The following is a 19770-nucleotide window of genomic DNA, read 5'->3' on the forward strand; positions in this document are numbered from 1 at the left end:
TCACTCATTTTTGTAAAAAAGAAAAAGAAAACAAAGATGTTGTGATTTCACCAGCTTTTTCATACACAAGAAGTATGAACTGTGTGGTCACTGTTATGCATGAGGTCATATACATTGTTTTAAGGTTATATATATATATATATATATTTGCATGAATACAAAATAACATTTGAAAAACTTTTATGTATGTATATATATATATTATATATATGTGCCAAATTAATCAGTTGTGAGTCAATTCCAAAGCAATGCCAGTTTTCACAAGTCCCATGCAAATGGGGCTTGCAGACAAGCATGCAGCATTCCCTGGTATCCCTTGGAAACCCTAGAATCAGAAACCATTGCTTTGTGGTCCATGCATGGCCTTCTTCTCTCCATATTTCTGTCGCCCAGTGCTTAAAGATTGTGGTCCTGACCTTCCTCCACTATCAATAATACCCCCCCACCTTCACATAAAACAGCCTGTAGTGCAGCCTGCAAGAGGCCACATTAAATATCCAATGTATCATCACCCACATTAGTGTGCTATATATGTAGAGCTTGTCTCTTTTAATAAATCTCTAACTCTTCATAGTGCATGCATCAGCTAGCAAACTCTTCCAAAAGGATTCAAAAGGGACCAGCTGCAGCACATGAGCATGTGGGACTTTGGAAAAACACAAGTGTTTTAGACTGGCATGATCATGCAAAAGATAAACTCAACAAGGTTCCATTAAACTACTGCTGCTGATGATGATCAGTCTGGTAAATTAGACTAGGAGTTTCAACTTAATTATAAGATTTTGAGGAATATCAGAAAATTTAGGGATGTGGACAAGTCTAAAGGATAAGGAGAAGTGGACAAGTTTACGTTTCAAACATCAAGAACACCATAATTGAGAGTCTCAAGTGACTGTTGTAGCTAGCTGTTCATCTCAAGTGATGAACCTTGTCTACAATAACAAGACAATAATATTTGATGTAGTGTTTATATATATATATGTATATCATGCATTGAATGTTTCAACCTTCTTGATGTTAATTATCTATGGAGTTAAACATTGAAGAAATTAGAAAGAAGCATATATATTTAATTTGTTGTAGTACATATATGCAGAATAAAAACCTAAAAAAATGATTGCTTGCAGGTTTTTGGAACATGAAAAAGAGGAAATTGAAACCAAACAAACGCAAAACATGGAGTTAAACAAATGTCATCAAGTATGCATTGAGTTTTACAAAGATTTGGAGAGTTTGGCATTAATCATATCGAATGAATCATCATCTCAAGAACACTATTGACAAATAGCACTCAAATTTCTCAAAATATATATATAATCTTTCTAATTTTTTCACTAATTTGATAAGAGGAAGTAAAATACATGCATTCATGTAATATTAATGTCACGTAGGAAATTGAAAGATTATGACAACTAAAGAAATTAAAACAAGAAAGTAAATGTAAGAAGCCATTATTTCCTTTCTTCTTTCTAACATTGAATTCAATGCACCTGGTCAAATCAAATGTCACAACTAAAAAAAAAAAAAAAAAATTTCAAGTCAAAACTTGAGATAGATCATGCCATATAGCCGTTATATCTCTATTTTCCACACATGGAAGTTAATTAAAACCAAAGTTACATCTCTATTTTCCTCATTCTTTTTAGAGATGGAGAAAGGTTCTAAGAGTTAAGTTGGGTTTTGAGTTCATGATCAATCTTACTCTAATTAATTAACTCCATTAATGGATATTTTGTGTGTTTACTTTTTTATTTAATTGGGTTCATGACAATAGGTATCCAGGTTGGGGTTTGGGTGTGTTGGGCTCCATAAAAACTTCAGGTGCACATATCTGATGAAGCTGAATAGCTAACCATTAATTATCAAGGACTCATTCTACAAAGGCATCACCTTCTTTGACACAGCTAATTTTTATGGCCCTCTCACTGACAAGATTTTGGCCGGTAACGTGCTCTTAGATGGTTAGGAATGTAAGCACAGACCAAAAATTGATTGATCATTAGGTATGTGCACTCATAACCAAGGGCGGAATCAAGGGGGGGCTAGCAGCGGCTGAAGCCCCCCTCGGCGCCGGAGAAAATACTTTTTAAACAATATAAGATTTGGTGGTTTTCGATTTTTCTATGCTTAATTGAATGTAAAATACAATATTTGGACACATAAAAGTGTCCAGTTGGTTTACTTATAAGGTTTGGGATCTTTTGATCCACCCAAGTTCAAATCCCATTTGGTGCATTTTTTTCCACATTTTATTTTTTAAATTTAAAAATTACTATTATTTCAAAATTTTAATAAAATAAATCTTATATACAAATTTCATTAATTTAAAAAAAGTCTGAATTGATCATGAGACCTAACATATATACATATATTCTAGAGTGAAACAACAAAAGTTTTTTTATAAACAATAGTTTGGTTGTTTGTAGTGAGGAGAATCAATTTTACCATATTTAAAAAAAAAATACAAACTTGAGATGTATTCTTATTAGTTGAATTATTGAAAATCTCATATATTTTCTATCGGTAATAACAAAATTTTAAATAATACTTTATATTTTTTTTAAATATGTGTATTCAAATTTTGGTTATATTAACACATTATTCTTCATTTAAAATAATTATTTTGTTAAATTATTTTTTTACTTTTTATTTCTTTGTTTTGCCTTTAGGCTTCAGCCCCCTCTATCATCAAGTCTTGATTCCGTCCCTACCCATAACTAGCAATCCATTGTCACTGGGACTTGTACTCATGATTTGAACTTTCTATACCAACACTTTTCACATAATAAAAACATTGAGGCTATAAATTTTTAGTGCTTGCTTAGTAATTCTTTGTTGGTATGAATTTTTTAACCCAACATAATTTTAGTATATAAATTATGTATCAGAACTAAAATTATTGAACCCGGATAACGGATAATAACATTGGCTCTTTGGAACTTAAAACATAAATGAAATTTCTGAAGCAGTGAGCGTGGAAGATGTTGCAGGTCGTAGAAACTTTCGGATTGATGAATCATTCGACTGGTAGGATGCAAATACTCCTATCAAGAAAAGATGTTATTTTATTTAAAAAAATAATTAATACACAAAGTTAGACAAATATTATCCTCTATATTTTTCCAAAGGAAAAATGTCCCTCTCCTATAGTTTTGTATTTGGAAGAATGCTATTATCTTGTACTTGTTGAACTTGTTAGGTTGTGTGTAATTGTTTCAAGAAATTTGTTAGAAATGGTCTTTAAGAAAACAAAACAAGATATTTTACTAAAATATTATAGCAAGAAAGTCCATAAATTATTTTAAAAAAAAAGAAAGTCCATAAACAATCTAAAGGGTCATTTGGATTGCGGAATAGGAATGAGAAGGGAGAATGAGAAAAAAGAAATGAAAATGAGAAGAGGGGAAAGAGGAAGATAATGATGAAGGTTTTTGGTTGGAGGGAATGAGAGATAGGAATATGAAAAATATAGTAAAATTACATTTATGCCCTTTATATATAAATAAGACGCCATTTTATAAAACAATAGTTTATATTTAATAATAAATAATTAACATGATTTCTTATTTAATATTTACATTATATTTAATTATTAATTTTAATTTAACATAATTAAATATTTCAAATAATTATTATAATTTAACAAAATCTACATTAACCAATATTGATATTATTATTCAAAATCCCAAAATAATAATAACAATAATATCTAATCTACGTCATGCCTATTCTAAATTTTGCTTAATTCATTGTTTAAAATATAGAGATTACAAGACTCGATTAATAAATTATCTCAAATTTAAATTAGGATAATTATGAAGGTTAATTAATTTTAAAATTTTTGAATTAGACTTGAATAATGGTATTTGAACTATAATAGTGAAATCATGGCGTTGATGGAGTCTTTGAAGACAAAAGCTTTAAAAATATATACATATTCTTTAATTGATAGCTTCTCAATATAACCTTCTTCAATAAAATCATAGCCTACAAACATAAATAGAAATGTTCAAAACATGAGACCCTGCTTCACAACAATTATTTATTGAAATTCTTCAAAAAAATCAGAAAAATCCTAACCTTGTAATCAATTAAAAAATACCCAAATAGTATGATACATTCCTAAGCATCAAATTAATCAATGAAATTAAAACATACACACACAAACATAAAATGCCATCTCCAGAAAATATTATCATCCCCAGAAAATGCTTGAATAATGGCACCTACAATGTCGCATCATCAATAATGACACAAACAATGTCACCCATGATATTGGGTCATCAATTATAATAACATACAAAATTGAAGACAAAGATTTATTACCAAATAAAAGACAACATAGATTTTAGTGCAACACATAAACAACCAAATTTCACAAAATAGTGAGAGTGGTTACAACATAGTACTAATAAAATACAAAGATAACTTGCAAAAATGGTTTTTGACAATCTTAGAAACATTCAAAAGACATACAACATTCATCGACCATAGAAAACAAAGTTGGCAAATTTGTCATCGTACGAACATAGAAGCCATCTACATTGTGTCTTCCTACAAATAGATGGAACATATCAAGAAAATATTAGATTGTGCTAATTGTTAATAAAACTAATGATATGTTATATAAATTAATGAACAAAAAATGACATTAAAAATGAATGAAAAAATAACACAGCAATGCCACGAACTAAGACCCGATGAACATAAATGCAAATTAATAATGATAAAAACTAGTGATAAATATGATTATTCTCAAATTGAAGTCTGCATTAAATCAAAGAAATTACGTAGTAGATTTACTCATTATTAATATAAAACAGAAAACAAGAGAAATAACTGATCATTCATCAGCTTCATTCAACTGAAGTGCTTTGAGGGAGTAACACAAGTTATGCATGTGATAGTGTGGGAGTCAATTTAAACTCATAATGAGAGGTAAAATGAAGGAAGATGACAAGATGACAAATTATACTCTAGCTCAATACCAATATTATTTTTTATAAATACAAAACTTTGAAAAAAGAACCGACTAAGCCACAATGTTAGTAAAAGAACTGAGAAGACCATTATAATCAAATATCATGTTATCTTAACAATTTTAAGAAGAAAATTCAAGACATAACATCATATTATAAATATAATAAAAAACACAATTTGGACTTAACTTACTTATAGTATCAGTCATAGTGAAATTTGTGAGAGGTTTCTTCATGTCCTGTTATCACAGATTCACAAGTTACAATTAATTAGAAGGGATTCCGGCAAGGACAGATTGAGGAGATGGTGATATAAGATAAAATAAAGCTTGATTGTTTTCCTTATATAACTTTTGATTAATCAATTAGTGAAATTGAAGATAATATTGTAAATAATTGGAATGAGAAAACAGAGTGAGAAGCACATGCGTGGATCCATACATACCACTCAAATTTTTTTAGAAGTAAATCTTTTTGTAGGGATGTGCTGAATCAATAGCCATTCTCGAGACCCCTCTTGTTGACACCGTTCCATTAAGCCTGGATCACATCCTGTGATTTCCAATGTTTCAAGTGAGGAAGGGAGGCCACCCTCTGTCATGTCCTCCATACACCAAGATCTGAATTTAGGACAATCACTAATACGTAAACATTTTAGGGAGGCAAGGGCTTGTAAACCCTCCACTGATAAAAGCTCATTACAATCTGCAAGTCGTAAATAATAAAGTCCATGCAGTGTAGTCATCAAATCCGCAGGCAAGGTTTTGATCTTCGCCCCAAACAATTCCAATGAAGTAAGCGAAGAGAGGCCATAGAGGCATCCTGGCAATTGGTCATCCAGGCCTGGACTATTTCTTATGCATAGCTGCTTCAGTGCTGAAGACATTAGCCAATGTGATCCATTCACTTCATCACAAAAATTCACATTGAGGTACTGAAGATAAGGAAAACACTTGCGACCCCCTTGACGTTGTTAGAGATGATGATGATGACGATGACATGCCCTTAAATGATACTGTTGTTCTGCTCAATTCAAGCCGCTGCAGGGATGAAAACATCTCAGTCACAGAATCATCACACTCAACTGTTATGTTCTTAATGTTATATAAGTCTAGCCACTGAAGGGAGGGTAACAATCCAAGTGTTGCAGGCAGGCATGCCCAGTTTCTGCAATGAACCAACTCTATTTTTTTTACTTTCTGTAATGTCATAAGCCACTTTGGCATTTTGGAACCCATGTACCCATCAATCTGTAGTTCTTTTAAGTTAGGATGAGGTTGAAGACCTTCAACTACTTCTTCTTGGATATGATGCTGGCAACCATCCACCCTATCATTCCAATGTAAACACAACTTTTTGATATGACATTTTTCCTTCAGTTTAGATTTCATCGCTTCTTCCATATTGTTGATGTTCTCCAAGCTGCATAATTGAAAGTGCTCCTCTTAGCTTATTCATATTCCTCACTTGTGAAATCATATAGCCTCTTTCTCTTTCCACATTATATATTAGCGTCCCTTCATAGAATATCTTACGATTGCCACGATGCATGTGCCAATATTGAAGGTTTATAAGGTTGTGAAACAAACTTGGTAGAATTTGTGGAGGTGGCAATTTCAGTACTCTCAACTGATAAAGCTCACATAGTGATTCTGGTATTGATTGGATGCAAGTTTCCCACAAATCCAAGTATTGCAAGTGTTGTAAATGACAAATAGCATTTGGGAATTCTTGCATATTAGCATCATTGATGACTAGCACTCGAATTCTTTTGAATGCTTCAAGGTTGAGGAAGACAGACATGTCATTAACTCTCTCTAACACAAGTGTGCGTAAGTTATTAGTTTCACATACCAACTCAAGATCAATCAAATCTTTCACATACAAATGGCGGACATTTTTTGAGATTTTTTTGTTTTTCCCACTCTCATAAATGCATATTTCCCCATGAGAAACTATTTGGGCTAGATCACGCATTAAGTCATGCATAAGGAAATCATAATAGCTCCCATCAAATAAGCACATTTCTTGTAGTTCATGATAATACTCTTCTCCTATATCATTCATTGTCTGAGAACTACTTCCGCTTTCATGTATGTACCCATTGGCTATCCACAAGCAAATCAACTCATCCATATGATACCGATAATTTTTAGGAAGCATCGAACAAAAGACAAAGCATAACTGAAGATGCTGAGGTAGATGATAGTAACTCAATGCAAGTGCAGGCATGATATCATAAGCATCAGTTTCTAATTTCCACAAATCACTCTCCAATACATCCTTCCAATGCTTCTCAGTTAGACTACGCCCCAAAAGTTTTCCCACTGTCTTCGCTGCTAATGGTGATCCTTTCAATTTTCTCACTATGCACTTTCCTATATCACGTAGTTCCTGTGAATAACTGTCAGGGTTGTTTTTGGCAAAAGCACAATTCACAAAAAGTGACCAATAGTCTCGATCAGACAAACCTTCCAAAATAATTTTATCTCCTTTGTCCACGCTTCCTAATATCTTAGGATCTCTACAAGTCACAATGATTTTTATAGCTTGTGCTTGTGCTGATTGGAGAGGAGCAAGGAGTTGTTGCCATTCATCGGACCAAACATCATCTAGCACCAATAACAATTTCCTCCCAGCTAAATGCCGTTTGAGTTCTCTTTCAAGAAGATCCAAACTGGTGGTGCTACAACGTTGATCAGTTGGGCTAATAATATCTACCATTTCTTTTGTGATTCTGACTCTATCAAAGTTATCTGACACGTATATCCATGCTTTTTTGTCGAAATGGTTTTCTATTTGTATAGTGTTGAAGACAGTCTGGGCCAAAGCAGTTTTGCCCATACCACCCAACCCAACTATTGGTACAACAGAAGGATTACCATTGGCATTTGACCTTCGGAGAAACCTAATCAACCGTTGTATTTCATCATTTCGACCATATATCTTCCTTTCATTTGTTGATGATGTGGTGACACGTTTGTTTTTGGTGAAGTGATGTTGTTCCCGTGGATCATAAACTCCATTCAGCTTGATCTGGTCAAACCATTCTTCCAACTTGATTTCATCCTTCAACTTTGATTCAATGCTATTTATTTGTTTTATAATACTAGTAACCTGTCTCACAATGTCATCATCTGCAGCATAATCAAATTTCTCAAGCTTCAATAAACAAAAATCACCCTATTTTATAAATATCCATCATCCAAAAACAAATTAACTAACATAGATGATGCACAAAAAAATCAACTCAAAAAGAATGGGAAAAAAAACGCACAGACCTGTTGACAGACTTGAGGATTGTGATGATGCAGGAAGGCGACGTTTTTTCTTAGATAAGAAGCCAGTTGGCAGACGAAATGGAAACGAGCGCTTTCCACTGAATCGGCTAGTAGTAGTGTCAGCTTCTTGATCAGCATTGTTGATCTCCTCCACCTTTCTCTCCAGCTCCATGTACTCCATCTCTGATTCCAAGTCTTGTATGTCATAACCAACGTCTTTGAGTTTATTGTGCAAACCCACCACCCTCTCATTTTGCTTATGTTTTTCGAACAATTTCATGATTCTGCTTTGCATCGCCTTGACATTCAACTTGGCATCTTCCAACTCTTTCAATGAATCCTTCAGTTGTTGTTGTTGTTTCTCTGCTTCATCAGAAGAGGGTGATGGTGATGGTGATGATGATAGATGATCCCATAGATAATCGATCAATTTCTCCAAACTTACGTCACGCAAGGGTGAAAGAAGAGCTCCGGCAAGGGCGGACAAAGTTGCAGAAGCCATGACTGATGGAAAACTCAGGGAAAGACTTTTTTGATAAATGGTGAAGAAGATAGCACTGGGTTTTTTAGTTCCTTCCAATCAATTACCCCAACAACTCTGGTGTCCTTTGCTGACTACTGACTAGTAGCACTTGCTTTCCTTTCTATCACGTGAAAAAAGAAAAAGGAATTGAAGGCTGTGATTGAATCTTATTTATCCACGCAAGTAATTAATAACCTGAGTGGAAAGAACACTGTGGATCAATTAATTCGTATTAGTTTGTAATAATACTAAACTTATTAATTATAGTGATGGTAATTGAATGAATTATGTTATACAACTTAAAAAGTGGCTACACAAGATAAAAATACATATATATATATATATAGTGTGATGATCATTATACCAAGGCATGTGGACGATTGAATACTCAAGAGAATACTTGTGTTTTTTTTTAATGAGTGACACTACCATATGAAAATTTCAAACTCTCATATACTACATATTTATATGTATAAAAATAGATTTTTTTTAATTAGATATTGTATTTAGATTTGTATTAAATGTTTAATATGTAACAAGATGTAATTATTTGGGCATAAATTTAAATATATATTTATTATGGAGGTCAAAATTTTGTTTTACCCAACTTTTCATTTTGATTAAAAATACTTAACAAAGTCCAACATAACCTTCTTAAAAAAATCTATATTATAATTTAATTTTTTTAAAAAATAGATAAATAAAGTTTTTGTTTAACTCACTCGTCTAATCATCAGAATTATAAAGCTCATTCATGTACCTCTTGAAGGTATGTCAGGATTGTCGATCAACTTTCAGAATACCTGTTTATATGCCTTCAAAAATAATCTTTTACCTGAAGAACACCTGGCACAAACCCTTCACTGTGCTAGAGAGGTGCTCCCAGTCTTGTATCTAGGAGCCCCATTTCTGGGAGGAGGCCTAAAAGGCAAGATTTTGAGTTTTGAATTGGTATGGTCTTCACAAAGCTGACGTCTTGGAAATCCAGATTCCTCTTCCTTGGGGGAAGGCTAACTTTGGTGAATTTTATTCTTTCTGCTATCCCAATAAACTGGATGTCAATTTTTAAGCTTCCTTCGTGGGTGATTAAAGCCATTGATAGAATTAGGAGAGATCTCTGTAACTGGAGACATAAACCATCCAAAAATGCAACTAGTTAACTGGAGACATCTTTTTAAATCGGGCAAACATGGAGGTTGGGGGATTCAAATCTTGAGATATTCAATTCAGCTTTACTGTCACAACGATCAACTGTGGAATCTTCACCACCTCCCTCCGAAGAGAAGATCATTTATCTAGAACGACCTCCTTCATGACATTCAAAGCTTGCGTGACTAATATTGTTAAAGATCGAAATTCAACGTTGTTATGGTTAGATAAATGGGTAGATAACTGTGCTCCACTTAACATTAGCCTGATCAATTCGCCATTTCTGATCATCCCTTTACTATAATTAGAGATCCTAAATGGACATGTGTATTGTATAAAGTACATTTGTCATATGATATTAAATAATAAATACCACTTATACTAATTATAAGATTTAATTCACTTTTAATTAGATTTAATCAATCAAAGATCATTTTCTCTTCTCCACCGACCCTCATTTCCTTATCATCCATATTTATTCACTAAAAAACTATTGTATCACTATTATTATTATTATTATTATTATTATTATTATTATTATTATTTGTTGTTGTTGTTTGATTAATTAGATAAGCCACTGTAAAGGTATTCAAACTCTCGATTTCTCGCATGGGACTCCCATATCTTACCATTAAGTTACACCAATATTGATCATTACTTTTTTTACTAAAAATAAAATAAAACCAATTAATCAATCTTCCCCATTCAAATTTTCTAAAAGAAAAATGTGAAAAGATACAATTGTGCTAATTTTAATATTTGGTGTAAATATGATGAGAAGACAGTAAAGTATTACTCTCTCTGGTCTTTTTTATTTGTTTATTTTAACTAAATCACATTGATTAAGAAGTTGGTTAAAAATAGTTGGTTATCAACAATTTATAAAAAATATATTAACTTTTCAATATTATCTTTATTTAAATATGTTCTAAAAATGTGTGATTGAATATAATTTATTTCGTAAATTAAATAAAATAATATTTAATTATTCACAAATTTTCTAAATAGACAAGTAAAATGAACTAAAGAACCCTCTAAAATATGGCAAGTAAAAAACCGAAAAGAGTATAATTTAATAAAAGTTGTAAAATTACATTAAATATAAAATATAAATTAAAAAATAATATTTAATATTTCACAAATATCATATAGATTTTCAAGAATGCATATATATTTTAATTCTTAGTATTTAGAAGACGAGGGAAATAAAAGTGTCTATCGTGTGGACCCCACCAAATGATAAAATGAGATGGATTTTGCAAGCAGGGGCTGAACCAAGGGGGGGCTAGCAGGGGCTGAAGCCCCCCCTCGGCGCCAGAGAAAATACTTTTTAAATAATATAAGATTTGGTGGTTTTCGATTTTTCTATACTTAATTTCATGTAAAATAAAATATTTTGACACATGAAAGTGTGGAGTATGGGTGTGCTTGAGTGATTAGTGGGTTTACCATTAGGTTTGGGATCTTTTGATCCACCCAAGTTCAAATCCCACTTGGTGCATTTTTCCACATTTGATTTTTTAATTTAAAAATTACTATTATTATATACAAATTTTGCATTTTTTTCACATTTTATTTTTAAATTTAAAAACTACTATTATTTCAAAATTTTAATTAAATAAATCTTATATACAAATTTTAGTAGTTTAAAAAAAGTTTGAATTGATCATGAGGCCTAACATATATATATGTATGTTATAATGTACCATATATGCTAGAGTGAAACAACAAAAGTTTTTTTTATAAACAATAGTTTGGTTGTTTGTAGTGAGGATGATCAATTTTACCATATTTTAAAAAAAATACAAACTTGAGATGTATTCTTATTAGTTAAATTATTGAAAATCTCATATATTTTCTATCGGTAATAACAAAATTTTAAATTATACTTTATATTTTTTTAATATGTGTATTCAAATTTTGGTTGTATTATCACATTATTCTTCATTTAAAATAATTATTTTGTTAGATTATTTTTTTACTTTTTTTTTGTTTTGCCTTTAGGTTTCAGCCCCCTCTACCATCAAGTCCTGGTTCCATCCCTGTTTGCAAGCCACGTTTTCTCCGGAGACAGAGGATAGCATTTAACTGGACAGTGAAGAGGAGAATTTGGACTCTCCCTCCATTTTCTCCTCAGTTTCTACCTTTGAATCTTCTCATATACTTTGTATTTTTATTCTTTAAATACAAAAATATGTTCAGAATATTAATGGGCACATTTATGTTTTGGGCCAACTATTTATATAAATATAAAAAAAAAACCGCACCAAAGTCTAACAACACTTTCCCGAAATAATATAACAAAAAAATCACTAAATTATATAAAAAAATTAATACAAGTATTATATTTTATTTTAAAGAAACAAACATGAAGAAAAATAATATGATAATTTTATTTTGTTATCTCGAAGGTTGCACATGTATTGATTTCGTGGTTTTCTACAACCCATGCTTTCCCAGCAGGTGAGGTTTGATGAGCATGCTTCAACAATCCGTCGCAGCTTGGCATTCTCGGAGCAGTATGATGATTCCACCGGTGCAGCTGCTCCCCATGATGGGGCTTTTGTTTAGGGCATGGGGTAGTTTTCTTGTGCAGGGGTGTCCTGGCCAGCTGTTTCGGCCATTTGGGTATGGTTGCACATGTCTAGTGGGTTTGTCTTGTATGTTGTTGGTTTTGACTACTAGATTTGGCTGGTGTTGTATCTCTCTTTCTTCCTTAATGCATGCAGTACATCCACCTTTTAAAAAACAAAAGAAGTCTTCAGATAAAATAAAATTCTAATTTTCAAAAATGTTAATCTTTAAAAATGTTAATTATAAGGGACCTATGGATATTTGAAAAGTTTAAAAAAATATAATAGTTATGTGAAAAATAAAGATTAACCATTAGTCCTTTTTTTCTTCTTTTTAAGGTTGTGTTGTCAACGATATTAAAAAAATGAAGTCTAGATATTGTATTTGGATTATTATTAGATGTTTAATATATTTTTTTCTGACAAGCGGGGCGTGTGCACTATCAAAAATTGATGTATAGTCGTTTGACTGTGTGTTCTCACACTACAACAAGGGGATTGGCATTGCAAACTGCTCCCACAACAAAGACCGTTTATAGTATTCTTGTCCATCATCCATTGGGTGATTTGAATATTCCACTTCCTGCATAGGGAGTGAATCCTTTATTCATTGGCTAGCCCAACGACAAAATGTAAAATTTGTGCATAAATTAAAATGCAAAAATATGCTCATAATGGAAGCCCAAATTATACTTTTGGCCACCCTTTCATACAAATCAGAAAAATCCCGACAAATGTCCAATAAGCCCCGCTTAAGTTAATATAATAGAAGATAATTCATCAAATTATGAACAATTGATTAGCAAAAGTATGATGTTTTACTTCAATGATTTTTTGAAAAGAAATTATCAATACTCTAGTTTTTAAATATTTCATCAAATTACAGTTGCCATCTACATTAAAGAATCATCAAAAGAGTAACCAACCAAAGGTACCAAACTGAACAATGTCTTCAAAGCTATTTAAAAAGAAAAAACATCCTGCTCATTCTTCAATCTCAATTTTTTTTTTTAATTATTGAGATTGAATTCATGTAGATGCTATCGTGGTAATTTCTACCCAGAAAAAATATTTATTTCTAGTCGGTGAATGATTTAGTGATCCTTGAGGTTCTTTGGATAAATAATTTCAATGAATAATCTTGAACCAGCAACCTTTTTGGCTAGAGTAAATTTTTCACCGCCAATTAGGAGGGCTTTATTGACTTCATGTAGATTAAGTATTCCCTAGCCTCCCATATTGTGTGGTCTACATATCCTTTTCCAGGCGATTAGGTGGAAACCTTCAATCCTAACTCCAGTCCTTGCCAAAGAAAGTCTCTTGGTATCTTACCTATCTCTTTAATTACCCAAGGTGGTAAGTGAAACATTGACATCTAGTATGTTGGAATCGAAGTCTATACTTAATTAAGTAGCGTGAGACTGCCCCCAAGAGAAAGGTAGTTAGCTTTCCAGGACGTAAGCTTGGCACGAACCCTAAGGATTAAAATCATCCAATCCTGTCTCCTAGGGTCGGCGTCTTCCAGAAAGCGGAACCCCTAGGTAGGTAAGGGGAAGACAATCCCTATTGTAGTTAAGAATTGTGGCTGAGGACACATTTGGTTGGAAGCTATTAGTATAAGAGTGCATGCAACTCTTAGAGAAATTAATAATGAGTCCATAAGAACCTTCAAAGAGATAGATGATTAGTTTTATAATTTGAAGGTCTTCCTATCCTCCTGCTGTAAAGATGATTAGATCATCTGCATATTGGAGATGACAAATATTTCCCGAAGGTTTGATTGGAACTCCAAGTAAGACCCTTGAGTGGAGCGCATGCTAGAACATTGCACCCAACACATCTGCTACTAAGGCAAAGAGCATAGGAGATAGAGGGTCTTCTTGTCTAATGCCTCGCTTGCAATGAATATATCCATGTGGTTCCCCATTAACTAGAACTCTAGCCTTGGAGGAACTTAGAATGTTATGGATCCAGGAAATCCAACGGGGCCCAAACCCCTTGGCAATTAGGACATCTAGAAGGAATTTCCAGTCTAGTGAATCAAAGGCTTTTGCAAAGTCTACTTTTAAAATGTGGCCTAGAAGCCTTATTTTTTGAAGATGGAAGATCACTTCTTGGGCAGCAATGATATTGTCTGCTATGCATCTGCCTTTTATGAATATTAATTGAGAATCATCTATCAATGAATTTATTATTAGACTTGGTCTGTTGGCAAGGAGTTTCGAAATGATTTTACATGAGGAGTTTATAAGGCTAATAGGTCGGTAATCACTAATGCACTCTGGTGTATTCGATTTGGAAATGAGATCAATATTGACCCAGTTTAATCGTTCTAGGTTAGCCCTATCCTCGAAAAAAAAATCATTACAGAGTTTGCCACAATCATCCTTGACCAATGTCTAGTGTTTTTGGAAGAAAAACATGGGAAACCCATCAGGTTCTGGAGCGTTGTCTGCTCCCAAGTCAAATACTGCTTGTTTAATTTAAATTGAGAATGGATGTTCGAGGTCGGAAAGGTCAATCCGCTCTTTGAAAGAGAACATGTTTTGCCAATCCAGAAGGAATTTAAATAGTATCAGAGTTCCAAGAAGTAGGCGAAAGTGCTCTTCAAAAGCCTTTCCCAGGTTTGAGTTCCCTTTAATCCATGCCCCGTTATGAAAGACACATGAGATGAAGTTTTTATTACGCCTACCTTGGCTAACAAGTGAAAGAACCATGTGTTGGAGTCTCCTTTGATTCCTAGATCTTTGCTTTCAATGTAATTCTTCCTGTCAAAGTATAGAGGAAAGATTCATTCATTCTAAGCTGAGAATTTTGATGGCATTCTTCGAAACAAAGGGGATCTAGTTTCACTAGTGAAATCAAGGTAGTTTAGTTCTAAAAGATGGGAATTTTTATGTGCCTTAATGGATCCAAAGGAATCTGAAGCCCACTTACGAAGCTTAGCTTTTAGATTATTCAAGCGTTTTGAGAGTATGAAAGTGCCACATCCCTCAGGGTTAATCTCAAACCACCAATCATGCATAAGGGAACTCAAACTCTCATCAGAGTACCAAGACTTCTCAAAACAGAAGGTCTTAGATCTCAGGGGCTGTGATCCAAACTCCAAGCAGATTGGGGTGTAATCCGAACCAAATCTAGGTAAGGAATATTGACAAGTCCTTGGAAAGACAGTGGACCAATTTTGTAAAAGAAGAAAATAATCTAGTCGCACTCAGATCTGGTCCACCTGCCTATTTGTCCATGTGAACCCTCTACCATGAAGTGGGGGATCCACAAGGTTGAGATCCTCCAGAAAGTTTTGAGCATCGAGTAAGTCCCCTAAGTTTGGGGTTCTTTTATTGTTGTCATCCAGAGAGAAGGTGACATTGAAATCCCCACAAATCATCCAATGAGAAGATCTCAAATTTCTTACAAAGCGTAATTCATTCTAGAAATCGGTCTTGAGAGATCTGGCATTTGATCCATATACCATTGAACATAACCAGACAGAGTTGTCAACTCTACTGGTGAACTCTAAAGTGAGAGTGAAAGCCCCAAAATGAATTAGTGATCCAATGACTTGGTCTTTATCCCAAACCATAACTAGCCCCCTAGTTGTGCCAGTGGAAGGAATGAAATCTTTAATTAAGTGACATTTGGAGGGCCTCCCCAAACCTCTAACATTCTAAGATAACACTTTCATTTAGAAATGCTAGGGGTCTAGTTAGCAGGCAAGGCAGAAGATCCTGCTACGTGGGAGGAATTAGGAGCTCTCTCAAATAATATTATGTCTAGGAAATAAATATAAAATGTTATTTGAGTATTTACCTCTTTATTATTTTATTTTTTTGAAAAAAATAAATTGAAAGTCTAATATGCTAATTATGAAAAAAAAAATATTAATATAAATGAATTGATCACCTATTCTATTAAGAAAGAGATAAGTACAAAAAGCAAAAACAGCAAGAGAGCAATCCATTACCATTGAATACAAATTGATTACAACAACAACAACAACTACTACTACTACTACTACAACATATTTGACAAATAGACTTATCCATCCAGAGTGGCGTAAGCCATGATCTTTAGAAAAGTTTAGCCGGTGCTAAAATTAGATATTTGGTTACAGTAACTCAAGGCTTCACTTGACGGTTTAGATTAAGGGTAGAGATAGCAATTTATATCCTACCCTATGGGTATACCCGTACGCATACCCGGTCAAAGAGGGTATTACCCTCTTTGACCCGGTACGAGTACGGGTAAAGGTATTACCCAATATTTTTTGAGCGGCTACTGGTTCAGGTAAGAGTATGCCCCTACTCTACCCTATCCGTACCTTTACCTGTTGAAGATACAACCTGTACCCTATACCCTTAACCTCATATATATATATATATATATATATATATGCTAAACATTACCCACAATTTACCCAAAATACATTTTCATTGTGATTAATTTAAAAATAATTCTTTAGAATTTTCTATTAATATATTATTTTGAATTTTATTTAATTTTTATATTTATATTTGATATAGCATAATATTTTTTAGATATTAATATTAAGAATCACAATTAAATTAAAAAAAATTAAACATTATAAAACAAATATAAAAAATAATGTTATAATAATTTCTTCCATAAATTATAAAAACATCATGAAAAATAAGATACTAATAAAAAATCAATTGGTTATGAGAATTAGTCGTCATCCCTAATTAATGGTGTGTTTGGTTCAAAAGTAGTCTACTGAAGTGGTGGAAGTCTTGTAATGTCACTTCGATTGAAGTGTTCAGTTTCATGTGTTTGGTTCAATAGAGAATTGTCAAGTCATTAATCACTTTTTGGTTTTGTTAGTGAAAATAAAAATTTAGAAAATAATGGAAATGCAATTCTATTCACCACTTCATAATAGGGTAAGGTTACCACTTTGTAATTGTTGGGTTGATCTTATAATTATTTTAAAAAATATTTTTAAAAAATATTTTTTATAAATAATAGAAAAAAGATAAATAATTAAATAATTAAAAAATAACCTATAAAAGATATAAAAAAATAACTGATAAAAAGATATAAAAAAATAACTGATAAAAAGATAAAAAACAATAAAAGATAAAAAATATAAAAAATAAAAGAAATAACAAAACATAAAATAAATAAATAAATAAGGGTTATTTTAATCACCCCATATGAAACCATGTGGTTGAAGTGGGATGCCAAAGTGGACTTCGGCCAAAATTTTCACCAAGTCAAAGAACGAAGTGAAAAGTTTTGGAAGTGGTCACTTCCGCACTTGGGTCTCCATTTCAGTGAACCAAAGAAGTGAAAGTGTCACATCAGCTCCCACTTCCGTCATTTCGGTGAACCAAACACGTCCTAAGTCCTCGAGTTTGATTCTTTTCATATTTGAGACTGTAGAAACTTAAAGAAGAAATATACGAAAAATTATAATAACACCCAAAATTAAGGGAATAATTTAGAATTAAAAATATGATCATTCTATTCAAGCCAAATATTTCAAATAATGGCCGATGACAAAAGATCCCACATTCTTGAGTTGAGCCTTAGGGGCCGTTTGGTTCGTGCTAATGACATATTACCACGTAACGAGATTACCATAGTAATATGAGTGGGAATGTTATATGGTTGGGAATATTGTGGTAATTTAATATAACCATGTTTGGTTGGAAACTCTTATTACCGGGAATAGTTCATTACCGTGTTTGGTTGTCATGGTAATCTATTTGTTAAAATATACAAAGTTATAAAATTACCACGGTAATCTAAGATAGACACCAAATTTGGTGGTAATGGGATTACCACTTTCTTGGTAATATTTATAAGTTGGTAATGTGATATTACCATCTAGATTACCACTTGTGTAATGTCAAACGTGGTAATATTTTCAGATTACCACGTAACACGTGGTAATCTTTCTACATTACCATGAACCAAACGGCCCCTTAAGGTAATATCTCCAAGACTCCATATTTTTTGTTAATTTCTAAAGTATGGAGTGAGTCCTCTAAAATATGTGGCCAAAGTGACTAATGACCTAGTGGTCTATTGGTAGTCAGGTGTGAAAAGTGAGAGTTCGAATTATAAGTGAGGGCATATTTCTGGGAGCATATATAAATAGTGATTATATGCAGGTGATCCCACTGCCCATGTGTGTGCGGGTCTTACTTCACTTGCTTCGGCGAGATTTGTACAGTCCTTACCTTTCATAGTGACCTAACCGTTCATCACTCTTGAGTGATGTATTCATTTTGCATGAAGAAATATAATAGCTATTATTCAAACACTTCAAAAAAATTTAACAAAAAGAAAACAAACATTCAAATAAAGCGAGTGATTTTCCCCAATGAAACCCTAAGTGTGGGAGTGATTGGAACGCCTGAAATCCACTCTGATGCTAAATATTCTCTCATGGTTCCTCTCATTGTGGTCAGAGCCCCCCTGATTTCCCTGCCAACTAGCTTTGCCATGCCCAAGTCCGCAACTTTAGCTCATAGTTTGTTGTCTAAAAGTATGGTAATTCTCAGGCTTTAATTTGATATATATCACAGTGAATTATACACTCTCCGCATTTCTCATGCAGGTAAGCTAGTCCTCTTGAAAAGCCAATAATGATATTGTGTCTGGTTTTCCAGTCTACAACATTAATAGAATCAATGAACAAATTAATGAGAGTTCAGTGATCCCTTTGGCACTTACTCATAAACAATTAATTCTTTTGTTACCTTCACAGCAAAACCCTCTGTTTCTTCATAGCAATGGTGGTATAATCATGCAGTGTGCCTCTGAAAACTTGTTGTGTTGTATGGACATTATAATAGAAAGAAGGTGCAGTGGTTAACCATCTCTACAACTATCTTAAAGGGCACACTTCTTGGGCTTGATGGGCCATTGCATCTTTTCTTTTCTTTTCTTATATATATATATATATATATATATATTTTATTGAGACGTCTTTTGAAATTTTGTGAGTATTAAGTATCAGTCATAAATGCGCCTTAATTGTAGACTTCATGTTACCACATTGATATTTTTTTTATAGAAGAAGAAAAAGGACAAAATCAGTTAAATGTTTAATCATGAAGATTATTATTAGTAATATTACTGACACAGACCAAAATAATTTTTAATAAAAATACACGAATAACTATTTTTTTATAAAAAATATAAACATTATTAAAAAAAAAAAGCCAAAAATATATCCTTATAGTGTGTGAATTGATTGTAACATTATTTATGAGTTAATTTTTTCAATTTATCAC

The 19770-nt window shown here is 32.7% G+C and overlaps 1 protein-coding gene across 3 annotated transcripts; it reads right to left on the minus strand.

Annotated features, from left to right (window-relative positions):
- Window positions 1-4318: 4318 nt before the first annotated feature.
- Window positions 4319-8872, minus strand: LOC120267672 (putative disease resistance RPP13-like protein 1). 3 transcript variants are annotated; one of them, XM_039275346.1, is made up of 4 exons: window positions 8261-8872; window positions 5425-8116; window positions 5173-5218; window positions 4319-4554 (listed from the first exon to the last, which is right to left on the minus strand). In XM_039275346.1, the coding sequence occupies exons 1-2, from the start codon at window positions 8760-8762 to the stop codon at window positions 6360-6362; spliced, it is 2259 nt and encodes a 752-aa protein (XP_039131280.1). In that variant the 5' UTR covers window positions 8763-8872; the 3' UTR covers window positions 4319-4554; window positions 5173-5218; window positions 5425-6359. The 3 variants fall into 3 exon arrangements, with proteins under 3 accessions (XP_039131280.1, XP_039131281.1, XP_039131282.1); XM_039275347.1 differs by lacking the exon at window positions 5173-5218; XM_039275348.1 differs by lacking the exons at window positions 4319-4554; window positions 5173-5218 and having other exon boundaries at window positions 7285-7373; window positions 7451-8116.
- Between the last annotated feature and the right edge of the window lie 10898 nt (window positions 8873-19770).

The sequence above is a fragment of the Dioscorea cayenensis genome, chromosome 8 (genome assembly GCF_009730915.1).
Source record: "Dioscorea cayenensis subsp. rotundata cultivar TDr96_F1 chromosome 8, TDr96_F1_v2_PseudoChromosome.rev07_lg8_w22 25.fasta, whole genome shotgun sequence".
NCBI classification, from domain to species: domain Eukaryota; kingdom Viridiplantae; phylum Streptophyta; class Magnoliopsida; order Dioscoreales; family Dioscoreaceae; genus Dioscorea; species Dioscorea cayenensis.